A 21008-nucleotide genomic window follows, 5' to 3' on the forward strand; every position below is an offset into this window, starting at 1 on the left:
TACAGTGTTCTAAAGAGTACTGTGCTTAGCAACTGAGCCAGTAAACGTAAGAGTAGGGGTTTATCTGGAACATGGCACTTGAATCTGACACATAATATTGACTTCAAAAACACTGATTTAGACAGTGGAGGTTTTCAGATCAGTATACTTTGGCGTCATAAATTCTGATGGTTGACAAGGAAATATCAACATTGTGAGGTTGCTATTGACTTATGACATTTTTAGGAGGAATTTGTTTGATGCTGAAAGCACAAAGAGGAAGGTGTTTTTTTTTTAAGTTAAATTGCCATAAAACAGAAGGAGCAAGACAATGGAGAGGGGCTCAGGGATAAGGGTGTGGACTCTCTCCCTGCCTTAAAAAGGCCCAAAGAAAACAACTCTTTCAGCAAAATGAAGTAACAATATTTTGACTTTGTTTTTATATTGGAAATAAAAGATGGAACCACTGAGGTAATTGCTGGCGAAAATGTCGGTGCAAAATTCCCTGCCTGTATTTTTCATGTGTTTCTTAGCTAAAAATGCTGGTGCAAGCCCAAAACAATCAGAATTAAATTGCTGCCTAAAATGGGCACCATGTGCCTTAAACAGTGCATACAGCATGCTAACAAATATGGCTTTTTTGTTTTCTTTTAGCTGTTTTTGTACAATCAGTTTGGGTCAACAGGAGTTTCAACTACAGTAGGTAAGAACAATATATTTCGTTTTTTACCTTGCCATACACAGGCCTCCCCTTTTGTCAAATTTTTCATTTGTTCTTAGATGCTTGAAAAAACTTTCTGATAGATACTTCTGCTTGAAGATTTATTGTCTCTTGAATCTCCCACCGGGTTATAGACTGAATCTTATCTGGAAAAGGTGAAATAGCTTTCCTGCGCTTTAGGTGTTGCCACAGCTCTGACTCCAGTTTGATGCATTCCCTGGTTATGACACCATGGAGCCATATATATCTCTTTCCATTGGAAGTTTCACTTAAAATTGTAGTTGCAATGCTGTTAGTAAAAATGTCAAAGCCAAATGCATCAGTTTTTAAAAGATGTAACTTTTACTGCAATTGGAGGTCCATTTACGAGCACTATAAAGTCTGTCTTTGGAACCTGGAACCCAAGCTTGGCTCTTGGTCTTGTAAAATATGTAGCTTCATGCGTTTGAAGGCCAACAAGGAATTGGAGGCAATTTTTTAAATGGCCTGAGCACATGTGATGAACAAAAGGCTGTTCGCTCTCCAGGTCCTGCTCTAGGGTTTGCTCTCTGGATGAGTCTAGGGAGAAGGCTTCTTCTTTGGAAAAATCCCCCCACAAAAAGTATAGTAATTACTAAATGAAGGACTCACTTTCCTTTAGATGTCCCGCCCGTTATCAGGGAAAGATGCTTGGTTGAAGGATCCATTCCACATCTCCAGCCTAAATGACATTGGATTTAATTCCAGTCCTGGAAGACATAAGCATGGTGCTGGAGCCCTGCTCCATTCTAGCACCATTGTCAGTGCTGCAGGAACCTCTTCTGGCTTTTGCGGCCCCCTGTGCCACCTCTGTTCAACAGCCAGTATTCCCCAGGCTAATTCCACACTCCTTTGAATTCCTCAGGGGCCTACAGGATATTTGACTTTGCCTCAGCTGGTGGTCCATCTCATGCACTGGTCAACCCCTTTTAATGCTTCTGATGCCATTCCAGGCCTGGTGCCAATCTTGCCAGCTTCAGATCCACTATCAGAGTTCACCAGGACATTTTGTCCAAGGCCCACCCAGCCTTCACCCATCAGTTTCTGATTAGTTGATGCCTTGATCGTATTCTTCATTTCTTTTGATGGTGTTCTTCCTTTTCGCATTAGTCAATCCAATATCTTATGATTTTCTGTCTACTTCTGTACAGTTACATGGGAATAGCTGTCTAGACCCTACACCCTAGTTTTACATTGATAGGATTTGTTGACATTGCTTGACTGGCCAGTTCTCATTGACTACACAGAGGGCAAGGTAATCCAGAAGCAGACTATTACATGCACGTTTAAATGCATCATTTGAAATAAAGTGCCCCGAGGGCGTGTGTCCCATTCTACCAGGACGAAGGCTGCTTCTGCATTATTGTGGGGCGTTGCTGTCCTGGACATTGCTTGGGCTGTGATGTGGGCTTCTGTCCTCACTTCGGCAGGCATTACTGCCTTAAATCTGAGGTCTGCATGGAAGGGCACTTCCAGGTTTGTGCAAGGCTTCCTGGTTCAGTTGCCTTCTCCGAAACACCTCCTAGGGAGTACTACTTGGGTTTTTATTCAAAAGGTGAAGAGTCTGCAGTAGTAATATCTATCAGAAGAACATGTTATTTACCCTTTGTAAAGATCTTTCTACCTGAAGATTCCATATCAAACCACCCACCTCCCCTTTCTCGGTTTCTCAGGAACCTTTCAGTGATAAGATCCCATATTGGTTTTATACACTTCATTACTTTTGATGCTGTCAGGTTTATCTCCTCTGCTAAAGGCATGAAAACAGAATGAGGACAGGCATCAGAGTGTCGGGTAGCACCATGTACTGTGCTATAACCTCACATACTGAGTAGGCCTCAGAGTGGTCTGAGTCGTGGGGCCACTCTCTGGAACAGGACAGTAAGTTTAACGTTTTCAGACCTAGGGGGTCATTCTGACCTCGGCGGTAAAAGCCGCTTACCGCCGGTCAGAAGACCGCCACAATACCGCCGCGGCCGCGGTCAGCCGCCACGGTCATTCTGACCCACAACTGCCAAACCTCCAAAAATCCGACCGCCATTGCAGTCCGCCACATCAGCGGCCCGCGATAAACTGGAGATGACCAAACCTCCACCGCCACGCCAACAGAAATACGCCCATGCCATTACGATCCACAAATCCACGCGGCGGTCTTTCAAACGAGGTAGTCTATTGGCGGTACACACCGCCGCGGTCAAAATACCCACACCTTTACAAAACACTACCACATTGGACAATTTGAAATACACACACCTGATACACACACAAACAACACTCCCACACATCCAATACAATATAAAACACACACCCACATCACCCACAAACCCCTACTACCAAAAATCAGAGACGAAGGAGAGAGAGACACATCAGAGAATAGAGAGCCAGACACACAGAGGCACACTACAACATCACACACACCACATAGTAGCACAAAGCACCACACACCAACACACTCATCACCACATACACCACCCCACACCTCATCCACACCACCCCATGGCACCACAAAGACACCCACGCTTCACGGACCAAGAACTCAGGGTGATGGTGGAGGAAATCCTAAGAGTGGAACCCCAGCTCTTCGGCTCGCAGGTGCAGCACACCACCATAGCAAGGAAGGCGGAGCTATGGCAGTGGATCGTGGACAGGGTCAACGCGGTGGGACAGCATCCCAGAAATAGGGACGACATCCGCAAACGATGGAACGACCTACGGGGGAAGGTGCGCTCGATGGTTTCGCAACACAACATCGCGGTGCAGAAGACTGGCGGAGGACCCCCACCCACCCCACCAGAATTCACAGCATGGGAGCAAGAAGTATTAAACATCCTGCGGGCCTCGCTGGAGTACCCGGAGGAATGGACTCTGGTAAGTCCTATCTCATATACTTCATCCCCCCCACCCCACCAGCATGCCAACCCACACCCCCACCCTCACCCCCAACCCACCATCACACATCATCCCTGAGAATGTATCCCTAGCACAACCCACCCAACCCCTCACCAACCCTTGCATGCCACCACAAACATTGGACACCCATTACCTAAGCATGACCACTGCACATACCCATCCCCCCCACAAACCACCCTCACAACACCACCCACAAGGGAATGCCTGCACTGGGGGACAAGGGCACCCATAATTTGCACGCTTTTCCACACACAGAAACAATAACCATACTCTCTCACCCCATGCAGGACCCGAACGCCAACACACCGGTCAGGAGGGTCCTCAAATGTCCATCCCACCCCTGGAACAGGCCCCCAGTGAGGACAGCAGCTCTGGCGACCTGGAACCTGATGACCAGCCCGGACCATCGGGGACCTCTGGGCAGTGGGTTCCCCAAACACAGACACAGGCCACAGCAGACCCAAACCCCCCTGGGAACAACAGCACAGCTCCCACCCAGCGGGCCCATGCCTCTGTCTCTAGGACAGGTCAAGCAGCGGTGTGTCTGCCACTACAGGGCACCCAGGCTAACCCAACACCCCAACAACAACAGGGACCTGGGGGCAGTGGTAGTGGGCACACCGTCCAGGGGACAGAGGCCCAGGCAAACAGGACAACTCGGAGGGCTGCCGTGCAACAGGGGGGGGAGGAGAGGCCCAGGGAACCCACTCTCCAAGTGGCCCTCACTACCATCATGGGAGCATAACACCACTCCCAAGAGACGATGGCGACGGTACTGGCCAGGTTCACCGAGATACAGGCACAGCAGGAAGAACGCTACATGGGGTTCAGCAACCAACTCACCACCATCGCTACCGCCATGGGGAGCATGGTCCAGGCCCTCAACAGGATAGAAGACACGTTGCGGGACCATGTGGCACCACAAAGGGCCACTGTCACTAGCCAGGAACAGCCTACCACCTCCGGCCGGCGCTAGTGGACAGGAGGCCCACACACAACGACTGGCCACAAGAACCCCACCTCCTGCTGAAGAACAACCACCCCGCAAGAGGAGCCTAAGACCCCCAAAAAACCCAGAGTAGCATGCCAAGACCACCGCCAGCATGAGATACCCCCAGAAGTCATCCCACTGTCCCACATTGCCACCCTGTCCAAACTCAAACAGCCCCTGCTCCGTCCTTCCACAGGCATATGGACAATAGACCTGTCAGACTGAGAACTGGACTCTGCCCCCACCCATCACCGTCACCATATAATGTACCATTATCTGAGCACACAAAATAAAACAATTATTGCACAGAAAACCGTTTGGAGTCATGCTGTATTCTCAAAAAATCGTACAACACATAACAGTTCACAATATGTGATGTCAGTTAGTGATGACAACATACCAATGTCAATACGCTGTAGTACATGGCCAAACCAAGCAGAAGTCGGGCTATGAGTCATTAAGCACTGAGAAGGGAAGGGAAAAAGAATATGTTATTTAAAAGAGCTGGGGGGAAATACATAAAGTTGAGATGCATGAGGCTCTAAGTAACTGGGAAATGGCGTGGCTGAATCTTACCTGTGTGCTACTGAAAATACTGTTGTATGACAGCTTCCCTGTTGTCTGTTTCCTCACCGTCGTCTTCCTCCTCTTCACTCTCCACAGGCTCCACGGCTTCTACGACACCACCATCTGGACCATCCTCCTGCAGGAAAGGCACCTGGCGTCGCAAAGCCAGGTTGTGAAGCATACAGCAGGCCACGATGATGTGGCACACCTTCTTTGGTGAGTACATTAGGGATCCACCTGTCATATGCAGGCACCTAAACCTGGCCTTCAGGAGGCCGAAGGTCCTTTCAATGACCCTCCTAGTACGCCCATGGGCCTCATTGTACCGTTCCTCTGCCCTGGTCCTGGGATTCCTCACTGGGGTCAATAGCCACGGCAGGTTGGGGTAACTAGAGTCACCGATTAGCCACACACGCTGTCTCTGTAGCTGTTCCATCACATAGGGGACGCTGCTATTACGCATAACATACGCGTCATGCACTGACCCAGGGAACTTGGCATTTACATGGGAGATGTACTGGTCTGCCACACAGACAACCTGCACATTCATAGAATGGTAATTTTTCCGATTTCTGTACACCTGTTCATCGTCATTTGGGGGTACTAATGCCACATGGGTCCCATCAATGGCACCAATGATGTTGGGGATATGTCCAAGGGCATAGAAATCACCCTTCACTGTGGCCAAATCAGCCTCTTCTGGGAATATGATGTAGCTCCTCATGAGTTTCATCAGGGCAGACAACACTCTGGACAGAATCTTTGAAAACATAGGCTGAGACATTCCAGATGACATGGCCACTGTTGTCTGGAATGAGCCACTTGCAAAGAAATGGAGGACTGATAGAACCTGCACTAGAGGGGGAATTCCTGTGGGTTGGCGGATGGGTGACATCAGGTCTGGCTCCAGCTGGGCACACAGTTCATGTATAGTGGCTCGGTCAAGTCGGTAACGGAGTATTATATGGCGTTCTTCCATTGTCGACAGGTCAACCAGCGGCCGGTACACAGGAGGATTCCTCCTTCTCCTCGCAAGTCCCTGCGGACGGTGCCTAGGAAGGACAACATGGAGCACTGAGTCAATCAACTCACAGGTACGTACAACACAGCTTGCACAGTACACGAAAATGTTTTGACTGCTATGTTTGTATGTGTGACGCCGTAGAATTTAAGCCATGTGGGCCCTTGAAATGGCGGCTGCCTGACCTCTAAACTGGGACAATGGGATGTGAGGTCAATGCGCTGGCGTGGCACACCGTGGCGGTAGGCGGTCGAAGACCGCTGTACGAAGTCGCATTGGTTAACATTGAACCCTATGGGATTCAGGAGCCAATGACGATGTGCGCCGGCGGTCGCGGTACGCACCGCCGCGGTACGCACCGCCGCGGGCGTGACCGCCATTTTCTATCTGATTAATCACTCGAGACCTGATCATCCACAGGAGAGGACCTATACTGCAAGTGCTGCTGTGAACTCGGTCTGGAAGTGACAATGGCTGCTGCGACTGGGGAAAGGGCCCCTGCCTTCACTACAGAAGAGTTGGAGAAACTTGTGGACGGGGTCCTCCCCCAGTATGCGCTACTCTACGGTCCTCCAGACCAACAGGTGAGTACACTGAGTGCACATTGAATGGGTAATGCCTGTGTGGAGTGGGGTGGCTGTCAGTTGGTGGGGAGAAAATGAGGAATGCAACGCACGACTGATGAGAGTATGGGCCACATGGCAAGGGTGGGGAGGGGGGGCATGTACTCCAAACATGCAGAAATGTGACGTTTTCTCTTTCCCACCCTGTACATGTCAAACAGGTGAGCGCCCATCAGAAAATCGATATTTGGCGTGCCATCGCCAAGGAAGTCCGGGCCCTGGGGGTCTACACCAGACGGGGCACCCACTGTCGGAAGAGGTGGGAGGACATCTGCCGCGGAACCCGAAAGACCGCCGAGTCACTGCTGGGGATGGCCTCCCGACCTAGGAGGGGTGCCAGTCGTACCCTGACCCCCCTGATGTCCCAGATCCTGGCGGTGGCCTACCCTGATTTGGATGGGCGCTTGAGGACATCACAGCAGACACAAGGGGGTGAGTATCAGCACATTCTCCTATCTATACGCGCAGTGGAGGCGTCTGGGTGGGGGAGGAGGGCTGTGGGTGACAGTAGGCCAGGGCGCTTTCTGTAGTGTAGTCCCCTCCCTTAGACATGGCCCTGTGCCCCCGCCCACCACCTCTGTAGGGTGCCAAGTGCAGCTATCCATGGTACAACATCACCCATGAGCGCGTCTGTTGTCCCTAGACCTGTTGGCCTAGTCAGAAGTACAGAGTAGTGTACCCCAAGTTCGCGGCTTAGTGCATGAGGCACCTGTGTCTGTCCTCTCCGCCAAGGCTATTGACAAGGCATGCACTCAACTTTGTTTTCTTTCTCCCCCCACCCTTATTCTTTGTTTCTTGTGCATTAGCATCATCAGGCGGAGGAGAATTGGCGTCGGAGCACGAGGGAGCTGCAAGTCACCAGGCCCCGGTGGGCACTGACACAGACACCGAGGGCACCAGTGATCCGGAGGGCGAGGGGAGCACCACAACGGGGGCCGGTGGAGACACCAGCGACACAGACACGTCCTCGTTTGGGAGCTCCCTAGCGGGGGAGGCAACATCTGTGCCCCCAGCAACAACAGGTACAGCCGCCACCCAGCGCACCAGCACCGCCCTCTCAGCAGCCCCTCAGTCTTCGCTCCGTGCCCGTTCGCCCAGGAAGGCGCGCGTCTCCTTCGCCCCAGGCACCTCAGCCCCTGCCTCTGTTACCCCTGCTGCCCTCAGTGCGGAGCTCATTGACCTCGTGAGGACGCTCATTGTTGGGCAGACTACCCTTTTGAATGCCATCCAGGGGGTGCAAAGGGAGGTGCAACAGAGCAATGCCTACCTGGAGGGCATTCATTCGGGTCAGGCTGCCCATCAACGAGCTTTCACTTCTCTGGCCTCAGCACTGACGGCAGCCATTGTCCCTGTCTCCAGTCTCCCTCTTCTAACTGCCTCCAGCCTTTCTCTGTCTCCTGTTCCTCAGCCTATCCCATCCACACCATCTGACCAGCCTGCACACACCTCAACACCCAAGGCCAGCTCATCCAAACATAAGCACCACAGAACACACAAGCATTCACCCAAGCAACACCCAGTTGCAGACATACCAACAGTCACTACCACCTCTGTGTCCCCCTCCTCCTCGTCTCCCTCCTCCCTCCCTGTGACGTCTACACTCACACCTGCATGCACACCAACATCAGCCAGTTCTTCCATCACCAGCACACCCTCCACTACAGTCCTCACACGTGCAGTCACCACCCCCACTGCCATGTACACGTCCCCTGTGTGCTCTCCCACTGTGTCTGTCACCCCCTCTTCCAAGACACATAAACGCAGGCAGACACCCAAACAACAGCCAACCACCTCACGACAGCCTACGTCTCAGTCACCTGCACCCAAGGACAGCACACCTGACTCTCCTACAACCACATCCTCTTCCTCCACTTCTATCTCCACTACTCCTACCCTTTACCCTGGTCCAAAGAAATATTACCTCACAAATGTTGACCTCTTTCCCTCCCCTGACCCACCCCCTCCATCTGGGAAAAGTCCCAAAGGCACCTCAGCCACCACCAGCCCAGCTTCCAAGGTACAAGTGGTGCATGGAATATGGAGTCCACCCTTTGGCGGCAGTGACACTTCACTGAGCAGCAAGGGGACTGGCAGCCCCCCCCCAGGCAAGAGGACCCGGAAAGTGAAGGGCCGCCGTGAGCGGACTGAGACGGCTGCCCCCAAGGAGGTGACTCAGGCCACTTCACCTGCCACAACAGCCAGGGGAGGCAAGGGCCCGAGAGCCCCATCTAAGGAGCGGAAGGGCAGCAGGGCGGAGAGGCCAGCCAGCAGGAGCGTGGAGCAGGAGGGCCCAGGACTCCGTCTCCGAAGGGGCCTGACACTGCACGTTCGGAGGGCGAGTGAGCAGGTTGTCCAGGCCAGGTCTGACTCCCTACACTGACTGGAAGAGCACCGCTGAACAGGGCCCCGCCGTGCAGACGAGCACCGCTGAACAGGGCCCCGCCGTGCAGACAAGCACCGCTGAAGAGGGCCCCGCCGTGAAGACAAGCACCGCTGAAGAGGGCCCCGCCGTGCAGAAGAGCACCGCTGAACAGGGCCCGGCCGTGCAGAAGAGCACCGCTGAACAGGGCCCCGACGTGAAGACAAGCACCGCTGAAGAGGGCCCCGCCGTGCGGAAGAGCACCGCTGAACAGGGCCCTGCCGTGAAGACAAGCACCGCTGAACAGGGACCCGCCGTGCAGAAGAGCACCGCTGAACAGGGCCCCGCCGTGAAGACAAGCACCGCTGAACAGGGCCCCGCCGTGCAGAAGAGCACCGCTGAACAGGGCCCCGCCGTGAAGACAAGCACCGCTGAAGAGGGCCCCGCCGTGAAGACAAGCACCGCTGAAGAGGGCCCCGCCGTGAAGACAAGCATCGCTGAAGAGGGCCCCGCCGTGAAGACAAGCACCGCTGAACAGGGCCCCGCCGTGCAGAAGAGCACCGCTGAACAGGGCCCCACCGTGAAGACAAGCACCGCTGAAGAGGGCCCCGCCGTGAAGACAAGCACCGCTGAAGAGGGCCCCGCCGTGCAGAAGAGCACCGCTGAAGAGGGCCCCGCCGTGAAGACAAGCACCGCTGAACAGGGCCCCGCCGTGAAGACAAGCACCGCTGAACAGGGCCCCGCCGTGCAGAAGAGCACCGCTCTCAAAACTCTACAGTGGGTGGTTTGCCCACTGTTCAATCCTGGGGAGTGCAAAGCCACAGTCTCAAGTCTCTACAGTGGGTGGTTTGCCCACTGTTCCATACTGGGGAGTGCAAAGCCAAAGCCTCTCAAGTCTCTACAGTGGGTGGTTTGCCCACTGTTCCATCCTGGGGAGTGCAAAGCCACAGTCTCTCAAGTCTCTACAGTGGGTGGCTTGCTCCCTGTTCCATCCTGGGGAGTGCCCAGCTTCAGTCTCTCAAGTGGATAACAGTCTCCACTGGTTCTGGAGGGGGCTTTGTGCCCAGAGTGATTCATCCTGCAAAGGACTGAGGTAGTGGATGTCTTTCTCCACTGGTTCTGAAGGGGGCTTTGTGCCCAGAGTGCTTCATCCTGCCAAGGACAGAGGTAGTGGATGTGATACTCCACTGGTTCTGGAGGGGGCTTTGTGCCCAGAGTGCTTCATCCTGCCAAGGACTGAGGTAGTGGATGTCTTTCTCCACTGGTTCTGGAGGGGGCTTTGTGCCCAGAGTGCTTCATCCTGCTCGTGATGGACTCTGTAGCGTCACTGCCCTTGGCGATCATGGGCCAGCGGCGCTTGTTGCGGCAGTGTCATTGGCAGCGGCGCTTGTTGCGGCGGTGTCATTGGCAGCGGCGCTTGTTGCAGCGGTGTCATTGGCAGCGGCGCTTGTGGCGGCGGTGTCATTGGCAGCGGCGCTTGTGGCGGCGGTGTCATTGGCAGCGGTGCTTGTGGCGGCGTTGCCCTGTTCAGCGGTGCTCGTGGCGGCGGTGCCCTGTTCAGTGGTGCTTGTGGTGGCGGGGTCCTTTGCAGTGACTCTGCTGCTGGCGGTCCTGTCTGGCCCAACGGGGCTGGTGCTGGCGGTCCTACATGGCCCAGCGGGGCTGGTGCTGACGGTTCTTCATGGCCCAGCGGGGCTGGTGCTGGTGGTCCTGTCTGGCCGAGTGGGGCTGGTGCTGGCGGTCCTACATGGCCCAGCCGGGCTGGTGCTGGCGGCCGGGTCTGGCCCAGCGGAGCTGGTGCTGGCGGAGGCCTCCTGGGCAGCTGGGCTGGTGCTGGCGGTCCTACATGGCCCAGCCGGGCTGGTGCTGGCGGCCAGGTCTGGCCCAGCGGAGCTGGTGCTGGCGGAGGCCTCCTGGGCAGCTGGGCTGGTGGCGGTGGCCTCCTGGGCAGTGGGAATGATGGCGGTGGCCTCCTGGGCAGCAGGGCTGGTGGCGGTGGCCTCCTGGGCACCGGGGATGATGGTGGTGGCCTCCTGGGCAGCAGGGATGATGGCATTGGCCTCCTGGGCAGCAGGGCTGGTGGCAGTGGCCTCCTGGGCAGCGGGGATGATGGCGGTCTTCTCCGCCGTGCTGCTCTTCCCAGACTTGCTGACTTTCTTGAGGCCCTTCCCCACCTTGGAAGGTGTTGCAGCTGACTCCACACTCCCACCTGTACCCCTGGGAGCGGCTTTGGTGGCTGGAGTCTTCCCCCTCTCCCGCCGGGGACTGGCCAACTTTTGATGCTTGACAAGTGGGGGACTGTCCGTGCTGTGGCTCCGTGCCACACTGGCTGCCCTGGTGGCCGGTGCACTCCAGATTCCGGTGACTGCAGGCACCACTGGTCCCGGAGATGTTGTGGCTGAGGTGCTAGGTTGGGACCTGGAGAGTCGGGCCCTAGGATACGGATGGGGTGGGGGAGGTGAGGGAAAGAGGTCAAGGTTGGACAGGAAAAGTTTCTTGGGAGCACTGGGACTGGTAGCTGGAGGGGGTTTGGGAGTGGAGGAAGAGGTTGTGGTTGTAGGAGGTGTTCGTTTGGTGACTTGGGATGAAGGTGCATGCGCTGGAGGCTGTTGTGAGGTGGATGGCTGTTGGGTGGGTGTGTGCCTGCGTTTGTATCTTGGGAGGTGGCGTCACAGACACACTGGGAGAGGACACAGGGGACGTGTGAATGGCAGTGGGGGTGGTGACTGCACGTGAGCGGGGTGTGGTGGTGTGTGTGCTGGTGAGGGAAGTAGTGGCTGTAGATGTAGTGCATGCAGGTGTGAGTGGAGACTAGACTGGGAGGGAGAGGGAGATGAGGAGGAGGAGGGGGACACAGTGGAGGCAGTGGATGTTGGTGTGTCTGCATGTGTGTGTTGCTTGCGTGAGTGCCTGTGGGATGTGTGGTGCTTATGTTTGCCAGAGCTTCCCTTGTGTGTTGACGTGTGTGCATGCTGGTCTGAAGGTGTGCTTGGGATAGGCTGGGGTACAGAGGATTGGGTCTGGGTGGAGGAAGGTGGAGGGGGAGGCTAGACACAGGGAAAATGGCTGCCATCAGTGCTGAGGCCAGAGTCTGAAAAGCTTGCTGAAGGGCCGCCTGACCAGAATGAATGCCCTCCAGGAATGCATTAGTTTGCTGCAACTGCCTTTCTACACCCTGAATGGCATTCAAAATGGTGGACTGCCCAACAGTGAGGGACCTGAGGAGGTCAATGGCCTCCTTACTGAGGGCAGCGGGGGGTGACTGGGGCAGGGCCTGAGGTGCCTGGGGTGAAGGTGATGCCCACCTTCCTGGGTGAGTGGGCACGGGGCAAAGGCTGAGGGGCTGCTGGGAGGGCGGTGCTGGTAGGGGGGGTGGTGGCTGTACCTGTAGATGCGGGGGGCACAGATGTTGCCACCACCACAAGGGAGCTCCCATCAGAGGACGAATCCGTGTCACTGGTCTCAGCTCCTGTCCCCGCCGTGGAGCTCCCCTCGCCCTCCGTCCCACTGGTGAACTCCGAGTCCTTGTCTTGCCCTTCAGGGCCATGTGGGATGCAGCTCCCTCCTGCTCCGGTGCCACTGCTCCTCCGCCTGATGATGCTAATGCACACAAGAACAGGGAGACCACAAAAAGTGGGGGGACGACATTAGAAAGATATGTTGAATGCATGCATTACCGCTACCGTTGGCGGACATGACAGACACCGAAGCCCCCTGCACTAAGCCGCGCACTTGGGCTCCACTGTTCAATCCCTGGGACATGGCCTACAAGGCTATAGCCGACATCTGTACACATTGATGACACTGGAGCCTGACTAGGTGTACTTGGCACTGTACACAGCTGGGGTGGGGTGCCACAGGGTCTGCCAGGACAAGGGGACCTAACTAGCACACTAGCCCGGCCTAGGGAAACCCACAGCCCACCTCCCCCACCCAGACACCTCCACTGTGCGCAAAATCAGCAGAATGAGAGTGTACTCATCTCCTTGTGGCTGCTGTGATGCCCTCAAGTGCCCATCCAACTCCGGGTACGCCACCGCCAGGATCCTGAACATCAGGGGGGTCATGGTGCAACGGGCACCCCTCCCACGTTGGGAGGCCATCCCCAGCTGGGCCTCCGCTGTCTTCTTGTTCCAGCGGCGAATGTCCTCCCAACTCTTATGGCAGTGGGTGCTCCGTCTGTGGTAGACCCCCAGGGTCCGGACGTCCTTGGCGATGGCACGCCAAATATCCTTTTTCAGGTGGGTGCTGACCTACATGAATAGTACAGGGGGAAAAGAAAAGTTATTACCAACTGCACCGTCCCAGTCATTGGCCCCCATCCCTAACCTTGCCATGTGACACATGCACTCACTGTTGTTTCATGCACGCCTCAATCTCCCCCCCCACATCTTTCATCCACCCCACTCCACACAGGCATAGCCCATACAGCATGCTCCCAGTGTACTTACCTGTTTGTCTGGAGGACTGTAGAGTAGCGTTTACTGGGGAAGGACCCCATCTATGAGTTTCTCCAACTCCTCCGATGTGAAGGCAGGGGCCCTTTCCGCAGACGCACGAGCCATTGTCTCTTCCAGACCGAGGTCACAGCGGCACTTGCAGTGTAGGTCCTCTCCTGTCGAAGATCAGGTATTGAGTGATTGAACAGATAGAAAATGTCGGTCACGTCCGCGGCGGTGCGTACCGTCACCACCGGCGTACATCGTCATTGGCTCCTGGGACCCATAGGGTCCAATGTTAATTGCGCAGAATTGCGCCGCGGTCTTTGACCGCCTACCGCGACGGTGTACAACGCCAGCGCAGTTACCTCACATCCCGTTGTCCCACTTAACAGGTCAGGCAGCCACCATTTTAGGGGCCCACATGGCTTAATTTTTAACTGCGTCACACATACCTAGGCCTTGCCTCAACACTCATACAGGCCAAATTTCAGATTATGATTCGTGTTCTGTGTAAGCTGTGGGTACGTACCTCTGAGTTAGTTGACTCTGTCCTAGCTGTTGTCCTTCACAGGCACCGTCCACTGGGACATGTGAGGAGATGGCGGCATCCTCTGGTGTACAGACCGCTGGTGGACCTGTCGACAATGGAGGAAAGACATGTGAGCATCACCTACAGGCTTTATCGTGCCACAATCCTGGAACTGTGTGCCCAGCTTGAGCCAGACCTGATGTCAGGTATCCGCCATCCCACAGGAATCCCCCCTCAAGTGCAGGTGCTGTCAGTACTCTATTTCCTTGCAAGTGGGTCATTTCAAATGACAGTGGCCATAGCATCAGGGATGTCCCAGCCTATGTTTTCCAACGTGTTGTCCATAGTGTTGTCTGCCCTGCTGAAACACATGCGGAGCTACATTGTTTTCCCTCAGGTGGAGGATTTGCCTACAGTGAAAGGTGACTTCTTTGACCTGGTACATATCCCCAACATCTTAGGTGCCATTGATGGGACACATGTGGCTTTGGTCCCCCCCCCGCAGGAGTCAACAGGTGTATAGAAACTGGAAGAGTTATCATTCCATGAATGTGCAGATGGTGTGTTTGGCAGACCAGTACATCTCCCATGTTAATGCCAAATTCCCTGGCTCAGTGCATGACGCTTACATCCTGCGGAATAGCAGCATCCCTTATGTGATGGGGCAACTCCAGAGGCACCGTGTGTGGCTATTAGGTGAGCGCCTGGAAGCAAGTCAGTGGGAATGGTTGTCTGGGTCTGGGGATATCACTACAGGTTAGTCCCTCGCCATTTGCAGGTGACTCTGGTTACCCCAACCTGTCATGGCTACCGACCCCAGTGAGGAATCCCAGGACAAGGGCAGAGGAACGCTACAATGAGGTCCATGGGCGAACTCAGTGGATTATAGAGCGGACCTTCGGCCTCCTGAAGGCCAGGTTCAGGTGCCTCCATATGACAGGTGGATCCCTATTCTACTCACCAAAGAAGGTGTGCCAGATCATCGTGGCCTGCTGTATGCTTCACAACTTAGCTTTGCGATGACAGGTGCCTTTTCTGCAGGAGGATGGTCCAGATGGCGGTGTTGTTGCAGCTGTGGAGCCTGTGGACAGTGAAGATGAAGAAGCAGAAGAAGAGGACACCGACAACAGGAACTCGGTGATCCTGCAATATTTCCAGTGAAACAGAGGCAAGAATACAAACCTGCCTACTACATGTACTTCAACACTACTACCTCTCTACTGTCTGTCGTTTTCACCCAGTGTATGGTCACTGAGTTGTCACTTTCCCTTACAATTTCACAGATGTGGGTTCCACTGTGTGACATCTGCTTTGTTTCCTCATGGACTAGAGCTGTGTGACATAGGTATGTAGACATTACATTTGAAAGAGCATTTGGACACTGTAATTGCTAATACACTATTTCGAAATCACAGACTGACTCCAGATTGTTTTGTGCTTCAAGGGTGTTTATTTAAGTGCTCAATATTGGAGGGGGTTGTAAAATGGTGAGGGGTGATGGTGGAGGAATGTCCATGGCAGAGTCCAGTCTATTAGTCTCACACGTGCATTGTCCAAATGGGCATAGGAAGTGGAGCTGGGGCAGTTTGAGGGTGGACAGGGTGACAAAGTGGGACAGAAAGATGACATTCAGGGTGGTCTCATTTCTTGGCGGGGGTCTTGGCATCGTTCTCTGTCTCTGTCCTGGATCTCAGGGACCGTTTGCGGGGTGGTTCTCCCTCTTCAGGGGGTGGCGCGCTGGTGTGGTGGTCCTGTGGCGGTGCCTCCTGTCCTCTAGGGCCGGCGGAGGTGGTGGGTAGTTCATCATCCAGGCTAGTGTCAGGGGCCCCTTGTTGTGCCACAGTATCCCTCCTGGTGTTGAGGACTTCCTTCAGCACCCCTACGATGGTGCCCAGGGTGGAATTGATGGTTCTGAGTTCCTCCCTGAAGCCTAAATAATGTTCCTCCTGCAGGCGCTGGGTCTCCTGAAACTTGGCCAGTACCGTTGCCATCGTCTCCTGGGAGTGGTGGTAGGCTCCCATGATGTTGGAGAGGGTCTCGTGGAGAGTGGGTTCCCTGGGCCTGTCTTCCCTCTGTCGCACAACAGCCCTCCCAGTTCCCCTGTGTTCCTGGGCCTCCGTCCCCTGGACCGTGTGCCCACTACCACTGCCCCCAGGTCCCTGTTGTTGTTGGGTTGGTGGGTTAGCCTGGGTTCCATGTAGTGGTGGACACACTGCTGATTGACGTGTCCTGTGGACAGAGGTATTGGCCCGGTGGGTGCTGTGGTGGTGTTTCCAGAGGGGGGAAGCTCTGTGGTGGTCTGTGACTGTGTGAGGGGAACCAACTGTCCCGAGGTCCCCGATGGGCTGGACTGGTCATCTAGATCCAGTTGGACAGAGCTGCTGTCATCACTGTGGGCCTCTTCTGTTGGTGGTGTGGACATGTGTGGACCCTCCTGTCCGGTGATGTTGGGTAGGGGTCCTCCAGGGGTATAAAAGGATGTTTATTACATCTGTGTGTGCCATGGTGTGCAATAGGTGGGTGACCGTGTAACCCAGTGCTTGCATTCCTGTGTGGGTCCTTGTGTGATGGTGGTTTAGGGATGTGTATGGGTATGTGCAGTGGCCATGCTTTGGTGATGGGTGTCCATGCTTTGCTGTTGCATGCAGGGCTTGGTGTTAGGATGTGTGGTTTGTGATGTTGGGGACATTTGAGAGGATTTGGAGTGATGGGGGTGAGGGTGAGGGTGGGGATATGTGACAGCATGCAAGTAGGGTGGGGGATGTAATAGTAAAGATTTGACTTACCAGAGTCCATTCCTCCATCTACTCCTGCGAGGCCCTCAGGATGCAGAACCGCCAAGACTTGCTCCTCCCATGTTGTTAGTTGTGGGGGAGGAGGTGGGGGTCCGCCGCCAGTCTGCAGAACCGCAAGGTGACTTTGCCGTGCCATGGGGTGGTGTGGGTGATGTGTGGGGTGGTGTGTGTAGTGATAAGTGGGGTGATATTTAGTGGTGTGTTGTGTGAGGTGCGTGGAAGTTATGTGGGTGATGGTATTGTGTGCCTGTGGATGCTTGGTAGTTGTTTGTGGTGTCTCTCTCTGGCCTTCTCTCTGTAATTTTGTCATAGGGGTTTGTGGGTGATGTGTGTGTTTTAGATTGTAATGGGTGTGTGGGAGTGGTGTGTGTATGTGTATCAGGTGTGTGTATTTTGAATTATCCAATGTGGCTGTGTTTTGTATATGTGTGTGTGTATTTTGAGCGCAGCGGTGTGTACCACCAATGGAATACCGCGGTTGAAAGACCGCTGCGTGGATTCGTGTGTCGTGATAGTGTGGGCGTATTTCTGTTGGCGTGACAGTGGAGGATTTGTTTTCGCCAGTTTATCACTGACCTTTGGTGTGGCGGACTTGTGTGGGTGTCTGAATTTTGGCGGATTCCGAGCTATGGGTCATAATAGCTGTGGCTGATTTCCGCTGCTGTGGCGGTGTGTTGGCGGTCTTCTGCACGGCGGTAAGCGGCTTTTACCGCCAATGTTGTAATGGCCCCCTAAGTGTCAATTCAACAGATTTTAGTGTTTTATTGAACTTCGTACACTAACACTAAGTTAATAACTGAACACAAAGCACTGACCTTTGGTGTTAAATGAAAGAGAGATTGATGTAACCATACAGTCTCTGAATTGCACATTAAGCTTCCTGGACTCCTGGGTCGTGGCCATTGTAGCAGGATGGCAGGCTTGCACTGAGCCAAATCTGTGCCCTGGGATCCCCTAACCTATCTATTGTGATCTGCTGTAGTGGGACTTCACCTGACCTGGAGCCAGGGAGCACAAAATACCCCTGACAAGGCATTGCACTCCCAACAGCAATTGTGGAAGTGCTGCAGAGGAAAGGTTTATTTTTACGAAGCTGACATGAGGCAGCCTGAGAACCTTCAGCTAAGAGAGGAGGCTGATCTGAGAGATGCTGGAGCAGCGGGTAGGTGGGAGTAGTCCCTTTGAGGTAAACTGCATTCTGTGAGAGGAAATGCAGGAGGTGGCAGATCACCCTTTCTGCTCGCTCTGTCTGGGACAAGATGATGATTGGTGCTGATACCAGGCCTGGGAAACATGCTGTATCATGTTTGATAGAAATTAGGCAGACCCATCCTAAGTGAATGCCTGTGCCACAGAAATGAGTAGCCAGGATTCTCAGAAGGGACTCATGGGTTCGGAAGGATCGGTTGGAGTGGAATTAAATGGTGATCATTCAAGCCTCATAGGAAGTGGTGAGGTACGCAACTTCATAGTGGAGATGCTGGCCTTTCTCCCTAACCACACCAAAAAAGTGAAATTACACCATGGAGGGAGATTAATGTGACCATGATGACAAACCTCCTTATGAGAACTGACTCCTTCTTGCGCAGAAAGCCCTTACTGTTCATACGCCCACTGGGTGAGCCCCTCGTGTGACTGCCTGGAGCTGGTGCATTCAGTGCAGCAGGTAACAGGTTAGTGTGCCCACCTAAAACTTGAAACCAGGCTTGAAACTGAATACATAGTGGAGGCACTGGCCTACCTCCTCAGTCATGCCACAAGTTGAAATGATGCTATGGTGGATGCTGAAGTGAACATATTGAGGAGCTTCCTTACAGGTACTGGCTCCTGCATATATTGAGTGCACTGGCTGCTTGCAGTCCTGCTGAGTGAGCCCCTGGATGTACCTCTGGAGTTGGCACATCTGGCACAATCGATAAGAGGCTAGTGAATCCACACTGGGAACTGGCATAAAATGGTTATACAGCAGCATACCAGTGAATAGTGCAACCAATTAGCACCTAGATCTGTGATTCCCTTTGAGGCAACAAGGGTAAACATCAGAAGTGGAAGTCCCTCCTCTGAATGGTGCAGACATTATATGAGGCAAATTGGATACTATTTTAGAGATGGTTGGATCCACCAAAGAAACTTTAGAAACTGAGGGAATGATTTAGAGTTTGGGGGACGGGTTACTCTGTCACAAACATGACGGATATCCCATCCACCATATTATGCTCTCCATAGGCTATTATGGGATCGTAATATGGCGGAGGGGATATCTATCACGTTTGTGACAGAGTGACCCCCTCCGCCAAACTCTTAATCAGGCCCTAAGATTGATGCCATAGCAGTAGACCAGGGACTTGTATGAGATAAGTAACGGAGAATGGCTGGGAGAGTTACCAAGGCAGAGCAGAAACTTGCTGATAATTGAAAGTTGTTAATATTTCTGGACTACACCCTAGCAGTACAACATTGGAGAACCTGCTTCCTGTGTGTAAAGAAAAAGCTTTGTGTGATGAGTCTGAAATGTGCTGAACTGAAAGGCGTGACTGACCACGTGTTAAGTATTCACGGAGGTGGCTTAGAACTGAGCCGAGCATCAGGACACTTAACCCAAGCAAGAATCCATGACTTGCTGGGAACCGAGATGCAGAAGGCATGAGCGAGGAGTGTGAAATTGAGATCGAGACAATATATTGCCCAAGCCGATGATACTCATGATGCATCAATCAGAAAAAGAATGGTGTTTCTGAGAGCAGCGACATTTCAAGATAAACAATGTCCACTGAGTACAAAATACTCAAGCTGTGACTGATGCAGAAAATGAGTTGTTATCTGTAGGAGGCTGGCCTGGCTTGTAGTGGGTACCAAGGGGTACTTACACTCTGTACCAGGTCCAGTTATCCCTTATTAGTGTAGAAGAGGTGTTTCTAGCAGCTTAGGCTGATAGAAGGTAGCTATAGCAGAGCAGCGTAGGCTGAACTAGGAGACGTGCAAAGCTCCTACTATACCACTGGTGTCATATGCACAATATCATAAGAAAACACAATACAAAGATATACTAAAAATAAAGGTACTTTATTTTTATGACAATATGCCAAAAGTATCTCAGTGAGTACCCTCAGTATGAGGATGCCAAATATACACAAGATATATGTACACAATACCAAAAATAAGTAGTAATAGCAAAAGGAAGTAATGCAAGCAATGTAAAGTTACAGTAGATTGCAATAGGAGCACATAGGTATAGGGGCAACACAAACCATATACTCCAAAAGTAGAATGCGAACCACGAATGGACCCCAAACCTATGTGAGCTTGTAGAGGGTCGCTAGGGCTGTAAGAAAACAGTGAGGGTTAGAAAAATAGCCCACCCCAAGACCCTGAAAAGTAGGTGTAAAGTGAACCTATGACCCCCAGAGAGCACAGAAGTCGTGATAGGGGGTTTCTGCAAGGAAGTCCAACACCAGCAAAGCAACAACAGTGGATTTCCAGACCTGAGTCCCTGTGAAACAAGAGTACCAAGTCCAAGAGTCGCGACAATGTCGAGAGTGGGCAGATGCCCAGGAAATGCCAGCTGAGGGTGCAAAGAAGCTGCCACCAGATGGAAGAAGCTTTGGTTTCTGCAAGAACGAAGAGGGCTAGAAACTTTCCCTTTGGAGGATGGATGTCCCACGTCATGAAGAAGCTTGCAGAGGTGTTCCCACGCAGAAAGACCGCAAACAAGCCTTGCTAGCTGCAAGGGTCACGGTTAGGGTTTTTGGATGCTGCTGTGGCCCAGGAGGGACCAGGATGTCGCCACTTGGATGAGGAGACAGAGGGGGTGCCCAGCAAGTCAGGGAGCCCTCACAGAAACAGGCAGCACCCGCAGAAGTACCGGAACAGGCACTTGGAAGAGGAGTGAACCGGAGTCCACCCGAAGACACAAAAGGGAGTCCCACGACGTCGGAGGACAACTCAGAGGGTTGTGCACTGCAGGTTAGAGTGTCGGGGACCCAGGTTTGGCTGTGCACGAAGGAAATCCTGGAAGAGTGCACAGGAGCCGGAACAGCTGCAAATCACGCGGTA

The 21008-nt window shown here is 53.4% G+C and overlaps 1 protein-coding gene across 2 annotated transcripts in view; it reads left to right on the top strand.

Annotated features, from left to right (window-relative positions):
• Window positions 1-21008, top strand: part of SLC37A2 (solute carrier family 37 member 2) — a 1507897-nt gene that overhangs the window by 1049442 nt on the left and 437447 nt on the right. For both annotated transcript variants that reach the window (XM_069224551.1, XM_069224550.1), the window contains exon 13: window positions 634-682. In XM_069224551.1, coding sequence (XP_069080652.1) covers window positions 634-682 — 49 coding nt within the window. The remainder of the gene's footprint in view (window positions 1-633; window positions 683-21008) is intronic.

Source organism: Pleurodeles waltl, chromosome 3_1, assembly GCF_031143425.1.
Source record: "Pleurodeles waltl isolate 20211129_DDA chromosome 3_1, aPleWal1.hap1.20221129, whole genome shotgun sequence".
Classification (NCBI taxonomy): domain Eukaryota; kingdom Metazoa; phylum Chordata; class Amphibia; order Caudata; family Salamandridae; genus Pleurodeles; species Pleurodeles waltl.